The 16,289-nt window shown below is 34.5% G+C and overlaps 1 protein-coding gene across 2 annotated transcripts in view; it reads left to right on the top strand.

Annotated features, from left to right (window-relative positions):
• CCDC178 (coiled-coil domain containing 178) overlaps positions 1–16,289 on the top strand; it is a 442,343-nt gene that overhangs the window by 277,857 nt on the left and 148,197 nt on the right. For both annotated transcript variants that reach the window (XM_004742898.3, XM_004742897.3), the window contains one exon: positions 10,834–10,983. In XM_004742898.3, the coding sequence (XP_004742955.1) occupies positions 10,834–10,983 (150 nt within the window). The remainder of the gene's footprint in view (positions 1–10,833; positions 10,984–16,289) is intronic.

Here is a 16,289-nt window from a genome sequence, read left to right as displayed (position 1 = left end):
ATTTTGAGGGCACTTAAAAAGCTCACAAGCATCTCCTTATTTTAAAGGTCTTGGAGACACTTTTGAATTATTAATAGGCTGTGACTCCTTAATATATGCCTTTGCTTGAAAAACAAAATGCTTTCAGCAGTCTTTCTCTTTGTGCAGGTATATGTACAGCCAAAATCAACCTTGAATGAGAGACCTAGATTGAAACTTTGTTTTTCATGATACTGATATACTAGAGCAAGGTTCAGCAAACTTTTCGTACAAAGGAAAAGATAGTGAGTATTTTAGGGTTTGTGACCCAGTCGGTCTCTGTTGCCATTACTCAACTCAGCCACCACAGAATAAAGGCAATCATGACACTATGTAAATGAACGAGGGAATAGTGCTCCACTAACATTTCTTTAAAAAAATAGGCGGTGGGCTAGATTTGGCTGGAAAGACATAATTTGATGAAACTTCTTCTAGAAAGTGATTTTGGGGGTCATCTGGGTGGCTCAGTTGTTACGTATCTGCCTTCTGCTTAGTTTATGATCCCAGGACCCGAGGATCCTGCGCCACCTCGGGCTTCCTGCTCCGGGTGATCCTGCTTCTCCCTCTCCCGCTGCCTGCGCCTCCCCCTGCTGTGCTTTCTCTCTCTGTCAGTAGAATAAATAAATACAATCTTAAAAAAGAAAGTGATTTTTTTTCCATATCAGGATTAAGTTACTTGGGGGACTAGATGGGTCTCAAAATGAGTATTTATATAAAATTGCCTCAGGTATTTTTAATCCTATTGAGATCTGTCACAAAGGTTTAGACAGTGCTCCAATATGAGTAACAACATCAGGCGATCAGAGATGCTCATGGTCGTTTATCAGCAAGGAGACTATCCAACTGAAAGAAGCAGAAGAGAAAAAGCATTAGTAATAATTTTATCTATAAGGATATTTTACTAGAATGCAAATAAGTTACTATACTTTTCATAGTTGGCACTTCTGAAATTGGGCCTAAATTTTTCTGACCCCATATTCCCAAGGAAAAAAGACACTGAAGCATTTTTTAATATATACTTAATTATATATAGTTATATATATATATATATTTAATTCCAAAAAACTCTCTTCTCCGTGAGCATCCAGTTTATTTTGAAAGACTGATGTGATTCTATAAAATATCCAAAAATTAGAACATTCACACCTATCAATCTAGAATCTTAACACATCCTGTAATTCACATTCAAGATTAGGAAGTGATATAGTCCCAGAAAGGATATTAGGCTGAAATCAGATTGTATTCTAGCAGTACTGATATTCTCTTCCTGTGTGAGGTTAGATAAGATATTGATTTTCCTGGCCTCCACTTCCTCATCGACAAGTAAGGGTTTTTGAAAAGTTTCTGTTCCTTAAACTCTTGGAATAAACTAGTACTGTCTGTCTAGAGTATGAAAATGGCTGTATTTGTGAAGAAGGACTTCAATATTCTATTTCATGTGCCTCTCTACTATTTGTGTGTAATGTAATCAAAAAGCATTCTTTTATAATGGATTTTATAAAGATTTTATAAATGGGTTTTAAAAAGAAATATTTAAATTCTCATATTACATGGATGTGGCAATGAAATTGGCATTAAGCACAAATATTTTCAAAATTAAACATTTACTACAAATAAAAGGTGAGTTCAGGTTACTTGACTATAGCAATAGGAAGTTATAAAATATCTTATATTTTAACTTTTCAATGAATTTAGTTAATTTATGCTATATTGTATGTACTTGAACCTCTTCGATCAGTCTCACATTTGTAATAAAGTTTCTAGGTACTATTCTTACAGTTTCTGCATTTATGTAGTACATTATTACTTTATGATAAAGTTAGTTGATAATTCCTTAACTCTTTTTGCTGATGACCTTTTAAAGCTGCATAATTAGAATAAGTTGTGGTTATTGTATTGGAATCTCTCTCCCATGGGCCAACAAGACAGCACATTAATTCTCTGCATCACCCACTCCATGTGCAGTGCCATCAGCACAAAGATATTATTCTTTGTAATTACATAAAGAAAGGGTCTATTTAGTGTTAACTGACCTTTCTGTGACTGATCAGCCTTTTCCACCAGTGAAGTAGAAATGTATATCATTAAAATGTGAGTAAATAGGAAACCTTTCTAAATCTTAAACTATTCAAATCAGGACATGCATATGAAGAGGAAATTGTTCAGTCTTTCACCTGCCATGGTGAAAAGAGTACCAGACTTTAAATATATATTTTTAAAATATTGACAAATTCAAATACAATTAAATTACAAAACGCATAGAAATATTTAGCAAGGAAGTGATATATGAATATGTTTCTGTTTAACCATCTTAAACAATATTAGAGGACACATTATTTAACTGAAGGTTAAAATTTGAAGTTTACTTAATAAGTAGTAAATTTATAGGAATTATTACTACTGTGGCTTATCACTTATAGAGGACATGCATGTAATATAATTGCTTACATCATGTATTTTTATCTTGAAAAAATTCACTGGTATATATAGATTATGTGACACCAATTTTTACCCTCTTTTTCTTACTACAAAATTTGTTTCTCTCATCAGTTACATTGCATTCTTTGAGGGGTATGCATTATATGGAAGAAAACTGGTCAGATAGAAATTCAACAGCTAATGGTAGGGCATTTGTAAAGCATTTCTTTTTTTTTTTTTTTAAGATTTTTTATTTGTTTATTTAACAGAAAGAGAGACACAATGAGAAAGAGAGAGCACAGGCTGGAGGAGTAGGAGAGGGAGAAGCAGGCTCCCCACTGAGCAGGGAGCCTGATGCTAGGCTCGATTCCAGGACCCTGGAATCATGACCTGAGCTAAAGGCAGCTGCTTAACGACTGAGCCACCCAGGCACCCCTGTAAAGCATTTCTTAAAGACATCAGGTAGTTATAGGAGAAATGCTACAGTCAACATACACCCACGTTAATTATGTGGTTTTTAATATTTAACAAGCATCTATAGCTCTAGGATAGATTTTTTGTGCTGATAACATAGACAGGACTCTGTATATGAAATATATTCAGAATCTGCTTTAAAAAGATGACTCTTGGGGCACGTGGGTGGCTCAGTTGGTTAAGCAACTGCCTTTGGCTCAGGTCATGATCCTGGAGTCCTGGGATCCAGTCCCGCACTGGGCTGCCTGCTCAGCGGGGCGTCTGCTTCTCCCTCTGACTCTCTCCCCTCTCGTGCTCTCTCTCTCACTCATTCTCTCTCAAATGAATAAATAAAATCTTTTAAAAAATGACTCTTCCTTGAAACTTTGGTTATCACTTTCACTGGATCTGATCTCTCATGGAACTACTATCATTTGGGTATGTCTTTTATCCTTTTTCATGGATGATGTATTCTGGTGTAGTTAGCTTTGTGAATGCCTCAGTTTCCTTATCTGATCGCAAGCTTCCTCAGCCCTGAAATTGTGTATTTTTTCAAATATCTACAATGAACAGCATCTAAAAATAATAAGGAACAAGCAGGGTTAATACAGAGTATTAATACTCAATGGGTACTCAGTGGATACTTCTGAATTCTTTAAGAGGCAATGTCATGGTCTCTGTTGGTGAACTTTATGAGTGAATTGACAGCATCTATATTTGTAACCCCATCAGGGAGCTAAGATAAAGGGTCCTGATTGTTTATCATATATGTATGTAGTCATGTGTGGGGGTGCTGGAGTGGAGTATCTACCAGTAACCTGGCAGGGACAGGTGCTATTCGACCTCTCAGAGTGTCCTCAAGAGTGCTTTGTGTATACCAGTTGCTCAGTAAGCATTTTGAATAAATTACTGGATAGAGAGCATTCTGTCAAACATGGTAATATATAGAGTCTGAGGCACGTAACAACCTTGATGCGGAGGACTGATTTGTTCATTTAAAAATCAAGAATGTTCAAGACTAATTATCAGAGAACTCATGTTGGACAAGAGACTGGTTTCCATGGCAGCACAGACAAGGAAGTGGGTCCTGGGAGAGTTAGAACAGTTATTTGCTCCTTTGAGGCTTCAGGGTATCGACACATATCATTCTTACAGACTTGCTTCTTGGAAACACTGGGGAGGACTCTCGTTTTCTGTAGTAATTGGTGTATAGATTTTAAGGGAACAGCAATACAGTAATGCCTCTCTGCACACAGTAGGTGATGCACCTATACATATGCTTTCTCCATGTCTGTTATATCATTAGAAAATTGGCATGTTTTTCAGGCATTTATGTTCACCATGCTAATTCCCATTAGTCAAAGGGAATGCTTTTGAAGTGACAGTGTTCACAAAGAGACTTCAAGCCTCTAGGTCTCCTTTATTCTTAACTCTATCCCCTGCACTTTCCATGAATTAGTCTCAGTACTGTTGCCTACTTGAATAATATCAAAGGGTCACTGCATGCAAAACTACCAATCCAATGTCCTAAACTGGCAGAAATGTGCCAAAGGCATATGTGGGATTTTAATAGTATGATATCACTGGTTTAATGCATGAACATATGTACAAGATCATGTGCTACTAAAACACTGGTGCTTGGAATGGAGCATTATTTATGATGCTCTGCATCAGTGGGATACTAAATATATGGGTACTTTTCATTGTTTGCATAGTAATATTTTAAAGCCTAGAGATAACAGAACATTTAACACAATCCATGAAAGCCTAATTCACAAGTCATAGGTAACAACAATCTAATAGTCCTAAAGGGGCCATAAAAACATTCCTCTTGACTGACTCACCCAGCTTTGCTCAAATATATATTGACCCATGTAGCAGGAGAGTTTTGATCCCTGCCAAATAAAAGACTGTTCTAAGATTCAAATCTCTGATTATTTTTTCTATGAGGCCTTTTCTGACCAACTCCCCCATCTAGTGGAATCAATTCCACCTGGTAGAATTGATTACAGGTACTTCAAAAGATACCTCTAAATAGACTTGATTACTCTTCTGCATCCTCCTACTCTAGCTTCTAATTCCTGGTGAAAAGGGTGACATTCTATTCTTATTAATCCTTGGGGTAGCCATGGAATAGGACCCAGAGAATAAACTTACTCAGGGTTTGCTGAACAAATGATTGAATGAACAAAAGCTAAACATGAGGATACTCTGGACTAAATTAATCAGAAAATACCACAATACAATTTTTGTTTTCTGGTGCTGCTGGCAGGAAGTCAATCCTTTCCAACCACGGGACTCCAGTGAGTACGGTGCAATCTATGTAAGAACACGGACAGATGTGTCACTAACAGCCAGCAAAGCCCCGGCAGGATGTGGAAAGAGCAAGGAGCTTCTACAGTAAACTACTAATAACCAAGAATCAGGAGATAACATACCATCAGGAAAGATCACCTGAGGCAGCCACACATAATCATATCAGGATGGGACACTTAGAATTAGAACTGGGTCAAAGATGACAACTTTTTTACAATATGTAATTATAGTCCAGGGGGACTGGCAAACTGAATCCAAATGCCTGTATTAATAATGACTGACTGTGTAGGTGATACATTACCATAAATTTAGGTATGGACACTAGGACTATTTGAATAACATCAAAGTATTTGTAAATAGCTATGTAGGTCTTCTACATATACATGCACAGTGCAAATACTTTAATCATAAGCATCTCTCCAGAATATTTAGATCAAGTTTCTGTCTTGTAATCTCCTTTGCCATTAATCCACATTAAATTTTTTAAAAATGTTCAAATATGTTTAAACTTTCTCCAGGGTAAGTGTATCTGACTGGACCTCCATTAGAGCCAATGGGTAGCATTGTTGCATCAACCGTAGTCCAGAATTGTGCATCCTCAGCTGTACAAGTCTGATTACTTGGGCACTTGGTCTTGCAGTGAATGCATCAGTCCTAATCAAATCATGGACTATGGAATTATGTAGGTAAAACAAGCAAACAAACAAAAAATGAAGAGACTGGTTATTTATAACCAACATACCCATACTGACTTATAATAAAAAGTGGCTTCAAAGGGGACCAAGTTCTAGTTTCCTTCAGCAGCTCATTTTATCTATGTCAACAAGCTGTGTGTTAGCCAGATTATAAAAAGAGTTGCTTGGTGGAAGTAGGTTCAGAACAAGGTAATTCTGTTATTTGATTGTTTAATATCATCAGGTTTTATAAAGACAGTGCTGCATAGTGTTGAGTGGTGGCTCAAGTTTACAAAGGAAATATATGGATGGTGAAGAGTATGGGATATAGGGCCAGTCTGCCTGGATGAACAGCTCAAGTCTCCATTTAGTATGTGTGTAATCTTACACAAGATGTCTGGGTCTTTCAGTCACCATGGTTGCATAATAGATACCGCCAAACTTTAAGGCTTATGGTTCTATGTGTCAGAAATTTGGGCAGGACACAGAAGAGCCTGCTTGTCTCTTATCTCACACTTTCTGAACCATCAGCTGGGTGACTCAGAAACTAGGGATTGGAATCGTCTTCAAAATGACTCATTTATTCATGAGTGATGCTGACTGTTATTTGCTACATGAGGTAGGATTGTTTGCTGGAACACTTACACATAACTTCTCCATGAGGTCTGGATTTGGATTCCTTGTAATATCTAAGGATGAATGTCCCCAAAGAGAGGTCCAGGCAGAATTTGATTGGTTTGTTTGTCTTTAAATAAACTGGTTTCTGGGACACCTGGGTGGCTCAGTGGGTTAAGCCTCTGCCTTCAGCTCAGGTCATGATCTCTGGGTCCTGGGATCGAGCCCCACATCGGGCTCTCTTGCTCAGTGGGGAACCTGCTTCCCACTATCCCTCAGTCTACCTCTCTGCCTACTTGTGATATCGCTCTGTCAAATAAATAAATAAAATCTGTAAAACAAACAAACAAACAAACTGGCTTCTTTAAAATCAGATTTTTAAATAAACTAGCCTGGAAAGTTACATAATATCCTTTCCACCATACACTTTTGACTGGTGAAACCACAAGTCTACTCAGGTACAAGGGAAGAGAAAAACATTATGCTTCTTGATAGGAAGTAACAAGATCTAGAACAACATGTGAAAGTACTTCTGTTGTCTTTTTTGGAAAATACAATTTGCCTTACCTGACTTTTCTAGCCTTCATTTCTCTGTAAAATGAGGATAATAATGTAACTGAGATGATTGCTTTTGTCTTAATTCTTTCCATTGTGTGTGGAATTCATAAGTCCACATTCAACTTCAGCCCTATTTCTAAGTTCTTATCTCTGTGTCACAGGGCAAAACATAAATAGATGAGCTACTGTTTTGTAGAAAAAGAACCCAGTCCTCTAATTATAATTCCCTATTCTTTATTTGCCCCATATGAGAGGGAAAGACTAAGAAAAATAAACTGAAAATGGAGGAAAGGTCCAAGATGAAATACATGGTTTAAAAAATAAGAAAGGTCAAGTAAAGAAGAAAATGGAGAACCTACCATTTGTATATCTTGGGGTCTCAATCTGCCTTCAATTCTCAACATTTTTGGTGACAGAAGGAGAAGCCAGTTCTTTCTTTAGGTATGGCTTCTCAGTACTTGGGGTATCATACGGCTAATTAGGTAACCCCAGAAAAATGTTATGTTTCAAGGGGTTCCATACCTTGTGAAAGTCAATGACGCACCTAGAGAAAAAAACTCTTGTTAAGGCTGGACATGTGCTATATCCTTAGAATGATGTTCAGTGCAAAAATATACTGTGTAAGTGCTCTTTATATACTTCTTTCAAATCTTTATTTCTCAAGTAGTATAATATCAAGTAATATATATTCAGCATTCTAATTATATATTTGTGTGATTTTTAAAAAAGATTTTATTTATTTATTTTATTTTTTTATTTATTTGACAGACAGAGATTATAAGTAGGTGGAGAGGCAGAAAGAGAGAAAGAGAGAGGAAAAAGCAGGCTCTCTGCTGAGAAGAGAGCCCCATGTGAGGCTCCATCCCAGGACCCTGAAATCATGACCTGAGCAGAAGGCAGAGGCTTTAACCCACTGAATCACCCAGGTGCCCCTCTGTGATTTACAATACATGTCTTTACCACAAGACTATGAATTTTGGAGATTCACCATTATATTCTAGAGCTTGGCATATAGTAGTTATTAAATTCAAAGTTTTGAATAAGTAATTAATGAAAATGAATGAATGAGTAAATGAAATAACACTGTAAACTCAAAACAATTATTTTAACATAGAGATATAGCAATCAAATTTTTCTTTAATGGCTTTAGGAAGAAAATTTTTTTCAAGTTTATATTTAGCCACGACCTTAAGAAAAAGATTTACTGATAAGATTCAGCTGGATTTGAATTTAAAAGCATGTAGAAGTCATCTTATTCTCTTGTTAGTTTCTGCTTTCTTCTTGCCTTTGATTATATTTCTGACCCCAACTTTTGTGCCCTTGTTAAATATCTCCTACTGTTAATCTTTTATAAGTTCTTTTTTTTTTTTTTTAAAGATTTCACTCATCCACATGACAGACAGATATCACAAGTAGGCAGAGAGGCAGGCAGAGAGAGAGAGAGAGAGAGAGAGAGAGAGGGAAGCAGGCTTCCTGCAGAGCAGGGAGCCCGACGCGGGGCTCGATCCCAGGACCCTGAGACCATGACCCGAGCCGAAGGCAGCAGCCCATACCACTGAGCCACCCAGGTGCCCCAATCTTTTATAAGTTCTTCAACTCCAGTAGTGGTAACATTATTTCCCCTGAACATATTTCCACCAGTACCATTCCCTCTTTGTTTCACTCACATGTAATAATACTATTGTTAAAATTAAGTCAAAGTTGTAAAGTGAAGCATAAAAAATTTTTTTCAAAGAGTGTCAGTAGAATATCATTATTTAAAATTTTTATAAACCTGAAACTTCATTGGACATCTGAAGGTTACTGACTTTCAGGAATAGGTAGCAAATTGGCAAATCCTTCTATAAATTCATTATTGAGAAATGATAATGTAAAATATCATGACTGATGTAACAATGTTTTGAAGATTCATTGATAACTGCACAATTTGATTTCTTGGTATCTAACTATGGCATACAAAGCAGTAAGAATTGGTGTCATACAGAAATTGAAGGTATATGTATTTGCAAAACTGCATTTTACACAGTGAGCAAACCATAAAGTACCAAATACATCCTCACTAAAGTTCCATTAAATAGGTTTAATGCAAATCCCACAACCTTCCTACCACTTCTCTCAAATGCAATGTTTACAGTAGCCACCTAGGGCTTGAAAGAAATCTAGTAGAATACCTTAGGTATCAGGGCTGTGCTTATGTTAAATCAAACAAACAAAAATAACTCAAAATGATTCCTCCTCCTACCTTCAGTAGAACATTAATCAAAGATCCAACTGAATCACTTGAGACTTAGATTTTAGTAAGTGTTAAGATATCAAAAAGAACTGCAACCCTTTTCTTCAGAAGTAGCTCCATCAAAGCAAAATACTCATAGATATTTGGTCCCCCTACCAAAAGATAATTCTATGTGATTTTAGGTAAGTTTATTAGATATAAATTTCTAAAGTTTGAAATTACTGTGCCAGAATTATGACAAGAACATTTAAAATGGGTTCTTAGTTCATCATTTTGACTTTTTGAAGAACAGCTATGACATAGTATTCATCATTAGGGATCAATATGGATACCAGGCTTTTATGAGAAATATGTTTGTTGACCTTAATAAATCTTCAAGTGTGTAAATACAGAAATATTTGTATAGGCAGTTTTCTGCTGAATTACATTTCATCTATGCACGTTCTCATACTGCAATATATTTTTAAGCAATTTATTCTAAAGGTTTGATATGGCAGTTTTCACAAAGAAATATTTTTAATTGCTTCACAGTGGTTATTTTTATATCTAGTTATTTAATCACCGTTATCATCATTATGATTAATCCACCTTTATGTGTTTTGAAAACTTTTTGCTACTATGAATAAAGTTCTAGTGAATAACACCTTTTGCTTAGAATAAATTTTCCATAAAATGAACTATTAGATTAGCAGGTTTGAAAACATTTAAGGCTGTTGATAAATTCCGTATTTTTTGAAGCACCAGTGAAAACTGTATGTGATACAAATGTTAAAAAGAATCAGCAACTGGACTGAATTCACACATCTAGTTCAAAATTATAGGTAGCTAATTTGCCAATTGGTAATACTACAAAAGTTATATTCTAAGGGAATCGTATTAGATTTAATAAATTTGTTTAGTCATGAGGGGGTGTTATAAAGTTTTCAACTGCTCACAGATTAAACATTTTTTTTAATTAATTTTTTATTTTTTATAAACATATATTTTTATCCCCAGGGGTACAGGTCTGTGATTAAACATTTAATATAGCTAACGTATAGTAGGATCAAATAGTCGCTCTCTCATTGTACTTCTAAATGTTGTATTCCTTGTCTTTTATCCTTTAATTCTCTATGATTTCAGTGAGTGCCACCACCCTGAACCTCTTGGAGATAGAATTCTAAGCTTCTAAGTGTCTTCTACCTATTTGAGCATTAGAGTTTGGGGAAAGGAATAGGGGTTGTAAACTGGAAGAAGTCTCATAGGAAGCTGAGTAGAGCATCTCAGGACTGAGTACTACTTCCCAAGGCATTGTGGAGGGAAGTCTGGGAAAGAGGGAGAACAAAAGTCATAGACACTCTGACAAATCAGTGTTCAAAAAAGAAAGAAAAGAAATAGGTGCATCAAGAAAGAAAATTATTAAATCCAAGGAGGATATTGGTATCAGGGGAAGTACCTTTTTGACTTTATTTTTCTATAATATGTAATATAATATTTGTAGATAATTCAAATGATGTTGAAAAAATTCAAGGAAATTAAAATGATTTTAAATATATATTCATCTTCTAGAAAATACAAGATGATTATCTAGAAGAAAATCTACGTTTAGCTCAAGAATATCAAAAATTACAGACTACTTTCTTAACAGAAAAGGACAATTATTTCAATCTATATGATAGACAGTTATCACTTGATGCTTCAATTCGAGATAAGAAACAGGTAAGTTTTCTTAACTTTTTTAAATAATGATTTACTTGACATATGTACTACAGAAAGTAACATGTGTCCAGTCATGGGCTCTTCAATCTGGTGATTCTTTATATGCCACCAAATGTCATGTTTTCTTCTTGTAGAATTTTGTTGTATGTTTTTATCAACTTTGAAACTCAATTTTGAATAGATATGTGAGAAATGAAGAAACTTAGTGTCTAAGCCACAATTTTATACTAATTTGCTTTTTTATGATCTGGAATACCAAATTTTTGGAGTTTATAGATTTTAGATATATTATCATAGACTTCAAATTTCATTTTTCTCTACAGACAGTTTTTCAGAATATACCTCAAAATCTTCTTCATGTTGTATGGCCTCCAAATGTTGGTTTCTGTTTTCTTAACAAATATAGGAGTCTTAATTAGAACCTTGAAGAATAGTTGACCCTTTGTAGTTACAGGAAATCAGTAGAAATTCTCATATATTTTATAAAATCTTCTGTAAAATCCACTTCCTCTGTATTCTTCCCCAGATACTCATTGACATGAAAAATCATTTCCCTTGGAATTTTTGTTTCTTCACAGAATCTAAATTTCAAAATATATAATCATGATTATTTTTTAACAATCCACCTAGTCCTAAGAAACAGTAGACTGTTTATGAACCCTTTCTCCTATTGTTGCCACCCATTCTAATCTACTATAAATTAGTAGTAGTTGAATATTCCAGTACTGTACTTACCCCTCCTTATTGTGGAATATTGGGAAGACAGAAGGCCAGGATTTGAGTGCATGCAGTCTCTACCACTTACTAGCTCAGTGATCTTGGCAAATTATTTATCCTTTCTGACCTCAGTTTTCTCATCTGTAAAATAAGACTGACCTCAGAGGAAACCTGATAAGGAATAAAAAGGAGACATCCATAGTTTTTTGGAAAATAAAAGGATACTATGCAACTGTAACTATTACATTCATCTGGTGTGCTGCTTCTAAACTCCCTTATGTTTCCCATCCATCTACTCTGGTGGGAGTTAAAGTTTCTGAATACATTGAAAGAAAGAGTGTGTATTTTTCTCTTGAAAACTAGTAGCAAGTAGCAAATTAATGTGTTTGTGAAAGAATTGATAAAAAAAAAACTATACACCAAAATCTTAGTGTCCTCAGACCATGTGCAGGATTCAAAGAAAGGACATCAATGGAACATTTGTCCAATCATTTCATGCATTTGACATTGTTATTGAGGTTAAACATGTTCTATTTGTTCCTGATAATTGAGGAGGAGAAAATAATCGATGGCTATACTGTATTTCCTTTTCTAACCAGGAGGGAAGCAAAAATAAATTTTATGGGTACTTGTTATCAGTTTATATAGAATCCTTTGGTGGCAAATGAGAAATAGATACCTGCATAAATGTGAAGAAATCATGCCTTTCAGAGAGATCCGTCACTCTGTGTTTCCATAGTAAGAATAAAATTGTCTTGATGTTGGAATTAAAGCAAACTGTGATTCAAGATTCAAGGAGTGAGACCCTGGTATGAACAGACAGTGAGGTATGCTAGGAGACTGAGTTTATATTTGTGATGATCTCTCAAACGAATCACTTTTAACACACCTGTTTCAGGGAAACTTTCCAAGATTTATTTGTACTTCCAGTCATTTTTCATTTCCATCCTTCAGCAATGGAGGTCATTAAGTGCAGGCTGCCCTTGTCAGTGTCATGTAGGATCAATTTGCTGCAATGGACAGAAAGGCCTTATTGATGCTGTTAAATCTGTCAGTGAGAAATCGTATGTCATTAGCGTCTAAGGCACTGCTTACAGGATGGAATTTGGCCATCAAAACAGAATAAAACCCTTTAATATTTTAGTCCATTTCTTTGATATTGCAGCATTTCCCGTATTATATATATGTATGTTTTAGTCCTTTGACCAGTTTAGTTTTGGGTATACAGAAGCACTATTCGACCTCTGATTCCCTTACTTAATTTCCTTATATAAAGCGGATCTCACATTAAGGAATTTTGTGTATTATTTTCCTGTTCTATAATAACTTCATTGCTTCTGAGCATAGATTCCTTTTGGCATGGTAAAAAATTACATTTTGATTTTAGTGTTTCTTACGGAGTATTATTCTCTCTATGCAAATAATACATTTCCATACTTCTTTGTATTTTTAGGCCAAGAGTAGTTAAAAAAAAAAAGCTTAATGGAGGAATAAAACAAATTAAGTACAAAAAATAATGTCCCTTTCCTTAACACAATTTTATATACAGATGGTTCAAATATCGGAATCGTATAGTATTTTAAAAAAATTTTTAAAAAGAATCATATAGTATTACTCTTGGTGATAAAATTATATCTCCTTCCTTTGCACATGTTTCTTGATACTTTCCTGTGCTTTAAATTTTTGCAGTGATGAATATTTTCCCCTTCAAAAATCAGAAACAAACAAAAATGACTGTTCAAAATTCCTGTCTTCCCTGTTCATGGGTAATGATGGAATAGAATCCAATCTAAGACTTTTCAGATCTCAAAATTTAAAATAACACTAAAGGGGAATAAAAGAAAAATATCTGAAAAACAGGTTGTACTTCTATGTAAAAATAGATATTTTCATTGAAAGACTTCAAAAAAGATTTTCATTTTTTAGAAGTCCATGAATATATTGATAAAATCATGTGTTTGTTTTAATTTCTATCTCAAATTCTTCAAGTCTGCAAAGAAAGGTAAGCTAAGCAAGCATGCAAATGTTGATGTATCTGTTGGCTGAAAACAAGATCCCTTTTGAAACTGGTTAAAGTATATTTTTAATTCTATTGTAAACCACTTTTGAAGCTTAACTTTTATCTACTCCAGTTCTTGGTAGTTTCAGAGTGAGGGAATACAAATTATTATAGAATCAGCCATCACTTAACAACCACTTATATGGACCTGGTATCTGTGCCAAGCCATTTGTAAATACCATCTTTGTAATGTCCATTAATAATCCTCTAAAATTTATTATTATTATTATTATTATTATTATTACAATCATCTCCAGTTTAAGATACGAAACTGAGATGGAGTGTGTCACAAGGTGGAACTAAGATAGAAATCAAATATAGGATTTTTAAAAATCCAACTCATTTCATAATCATGACACTGCCCTTCTACTGTAGCATTATTAAACAATCCTATACTGTCTCACCAGGCTTTATAAAGCATGTAAAATGCAGTCATGCATTATGTTGTGTCCAACTGAAACAGATTATTTGATTCACTAATTATTTTTATAATTTTATCTCACTGAAGCCAATTTTTCAATAATGATTTTCTTGTGGGGAAAGGACTACCATTTATTTAATTAGAAATTATTTAAATTTCATAAGGATTATGGATAAGTTTTGCAGTTCTAAAATTGTAAAATTTTTGAACTGGAGACACCTTTAGAAATTTTACCCATCTCTTTGAAATTAAAAATTATTTCACACACACATACACACACACACACACACATACACACAAACTCACACACAAAATAAAAAGTAAAAGTAAAATAAAAGATTATTTCACAACTGCGGAACCTTAGGGCCAGAGTGGTCCAGTGATCTACTACATACACAGTTAATTAGAAAAAAAGTTGGCCTAGGACAGTTGTCTTAACTTATGTTCCAATATTCTCTCCAACCATCTGTAAAATGAGCATGTTCTGTGATATTTTTTGAAGGCTTGAGTGTACCAGTAGTTGAAAAGTAGTAAGAGTAACCCGCAATGGATATGCTCAAATTGGAGAAACTTCTTTAAGCAACCTGGGCTTATTAAAGAATCATGTAGGGACATAAATCAGAGACTACTTTGGAGCCCTAGGGGATACTTCTGGGTCTCACAGAATTCAAACAGTATTCATTCCTTCATTCAAATAAATTATTAATCATCCAGTGCACTGATGTCCATTGTTTTGATACAATTAAAGGGACAGGAATACGCCACTTCAACTCACCTTCCGTGCCGAATACTGTGATTCCCAGAAATCAAGGGATTTTTTTTTTTCTAGACTAGAGCATAGAAACAGAGTTCAACAATATCCTTTTACCCCACCAATGGAAGAATAATGGATTTTTGCTGTCTAATCTGCATCACCTAGGTTTCATTAGACAAAGTTTGCATTTTAAATTCTCAAAAATGTTGTATCATCCATAGACTTCAATTAGCATGTTTTCTCTTCCCCTTTTCCATTTCTCCTGGAATACTCCCTTTACAATGGTTTGATGAAGAGTCAAAGTCAATTCTAGCAATAAATAAAATTATTTTCCTAAAGAAATGTGAAAGTGTTTTAGGTTCTCTTTTTCATGAGTACTTTATATTGCTTGCTATCTTGCATATATTAAAATTGGGCTTCAAGTAGTGATTTTTGAGTGCTTGTTTCTGTGTAGATGGAAATTCATTTCTTTCCTGGGAAAATCGTAACTATTAATTAGTTTTACCACATGTGCACACACACATGCACACCCCCCACACACTTGTTCAAAAGGAGTTGCTGCACTTTATAGACTGATAAGCTTGCATTAAATTTCTACTGGCCCTTTTCCCTGAAGAACTCTCAAGAGATCTCTGAAGAGCTTTTTTGATCCTAGACAAGAGTGGACAGCTGGTCATCTATTGTTCTGTCCCTTCTGTTGTCCAAACTGAGAAAAGCACCAAAACTTATGTGTTTATTTCTAGCTAATACTTTTAGAAAGGTCAGCTTGGTTTAAATCAAACCAGCTCTTCAGTCTAGTACCAGTTTTAAGGGAATTGTAGATTTATGTATTTTTAAGCAATTTTAAGAAGGTGATCTAGTGGAGATGTACAGCAATAGGCAGCTTTTTAATGTTAGTGAAAGCCTGATATATCAAAGACACTCATAGTAAATTTTCATATTTATAGTCAACCATTGAACAACACTGGTTTGAACTGCATTGGACCACATGTATATATACACATGCATACATACACACCCCCATATACACATACATATAAATAAATTGGAAAAAAAATTTTTTTGAGATTTGTGACAATTTGAAAAAACTCACAGGTGAACCATGTAGCCTAAAAATACCACAAAAAATAAGGAAAAGCTAGGTAAGTCATGAATCCATAAAATATATGTGCATACTAGTCTATTTCATCATTTACTCCCATAAAATATACACAAATCTTTTAATTTTTTTTCAAATCTATTTTAAAAAGTTAAAATTTACCAAAACTTATTTACACAAACTTAAAGACCATGTATAGCACCATTAGCAGCTATATTTATATTAGATAAATATAAACAAACAAAAAGATGAAGTA

This window comes from Mustela putorius, unplaced genomic scaffold (assembly GCF_011764305.1).
Source record: "Mustela putorius furo isolate JIRA1106 unplaced genomic scaffold, ASM1176430v1.1 tig00003858_pilon_pilon_pilon, whole genome shotgun sequence".
Taxonomy (NCBI): domain Eukaryota; kingdom Metazoa; phylum Chordata; class Mammalia; order Carnivora; family Mustelidae; genus Mustela; species Mustela putorius.
Note: the sequence above shows the minus strand (reverse complement) of the source record. Positions and strands in the feature narration are given on the sequence as shown.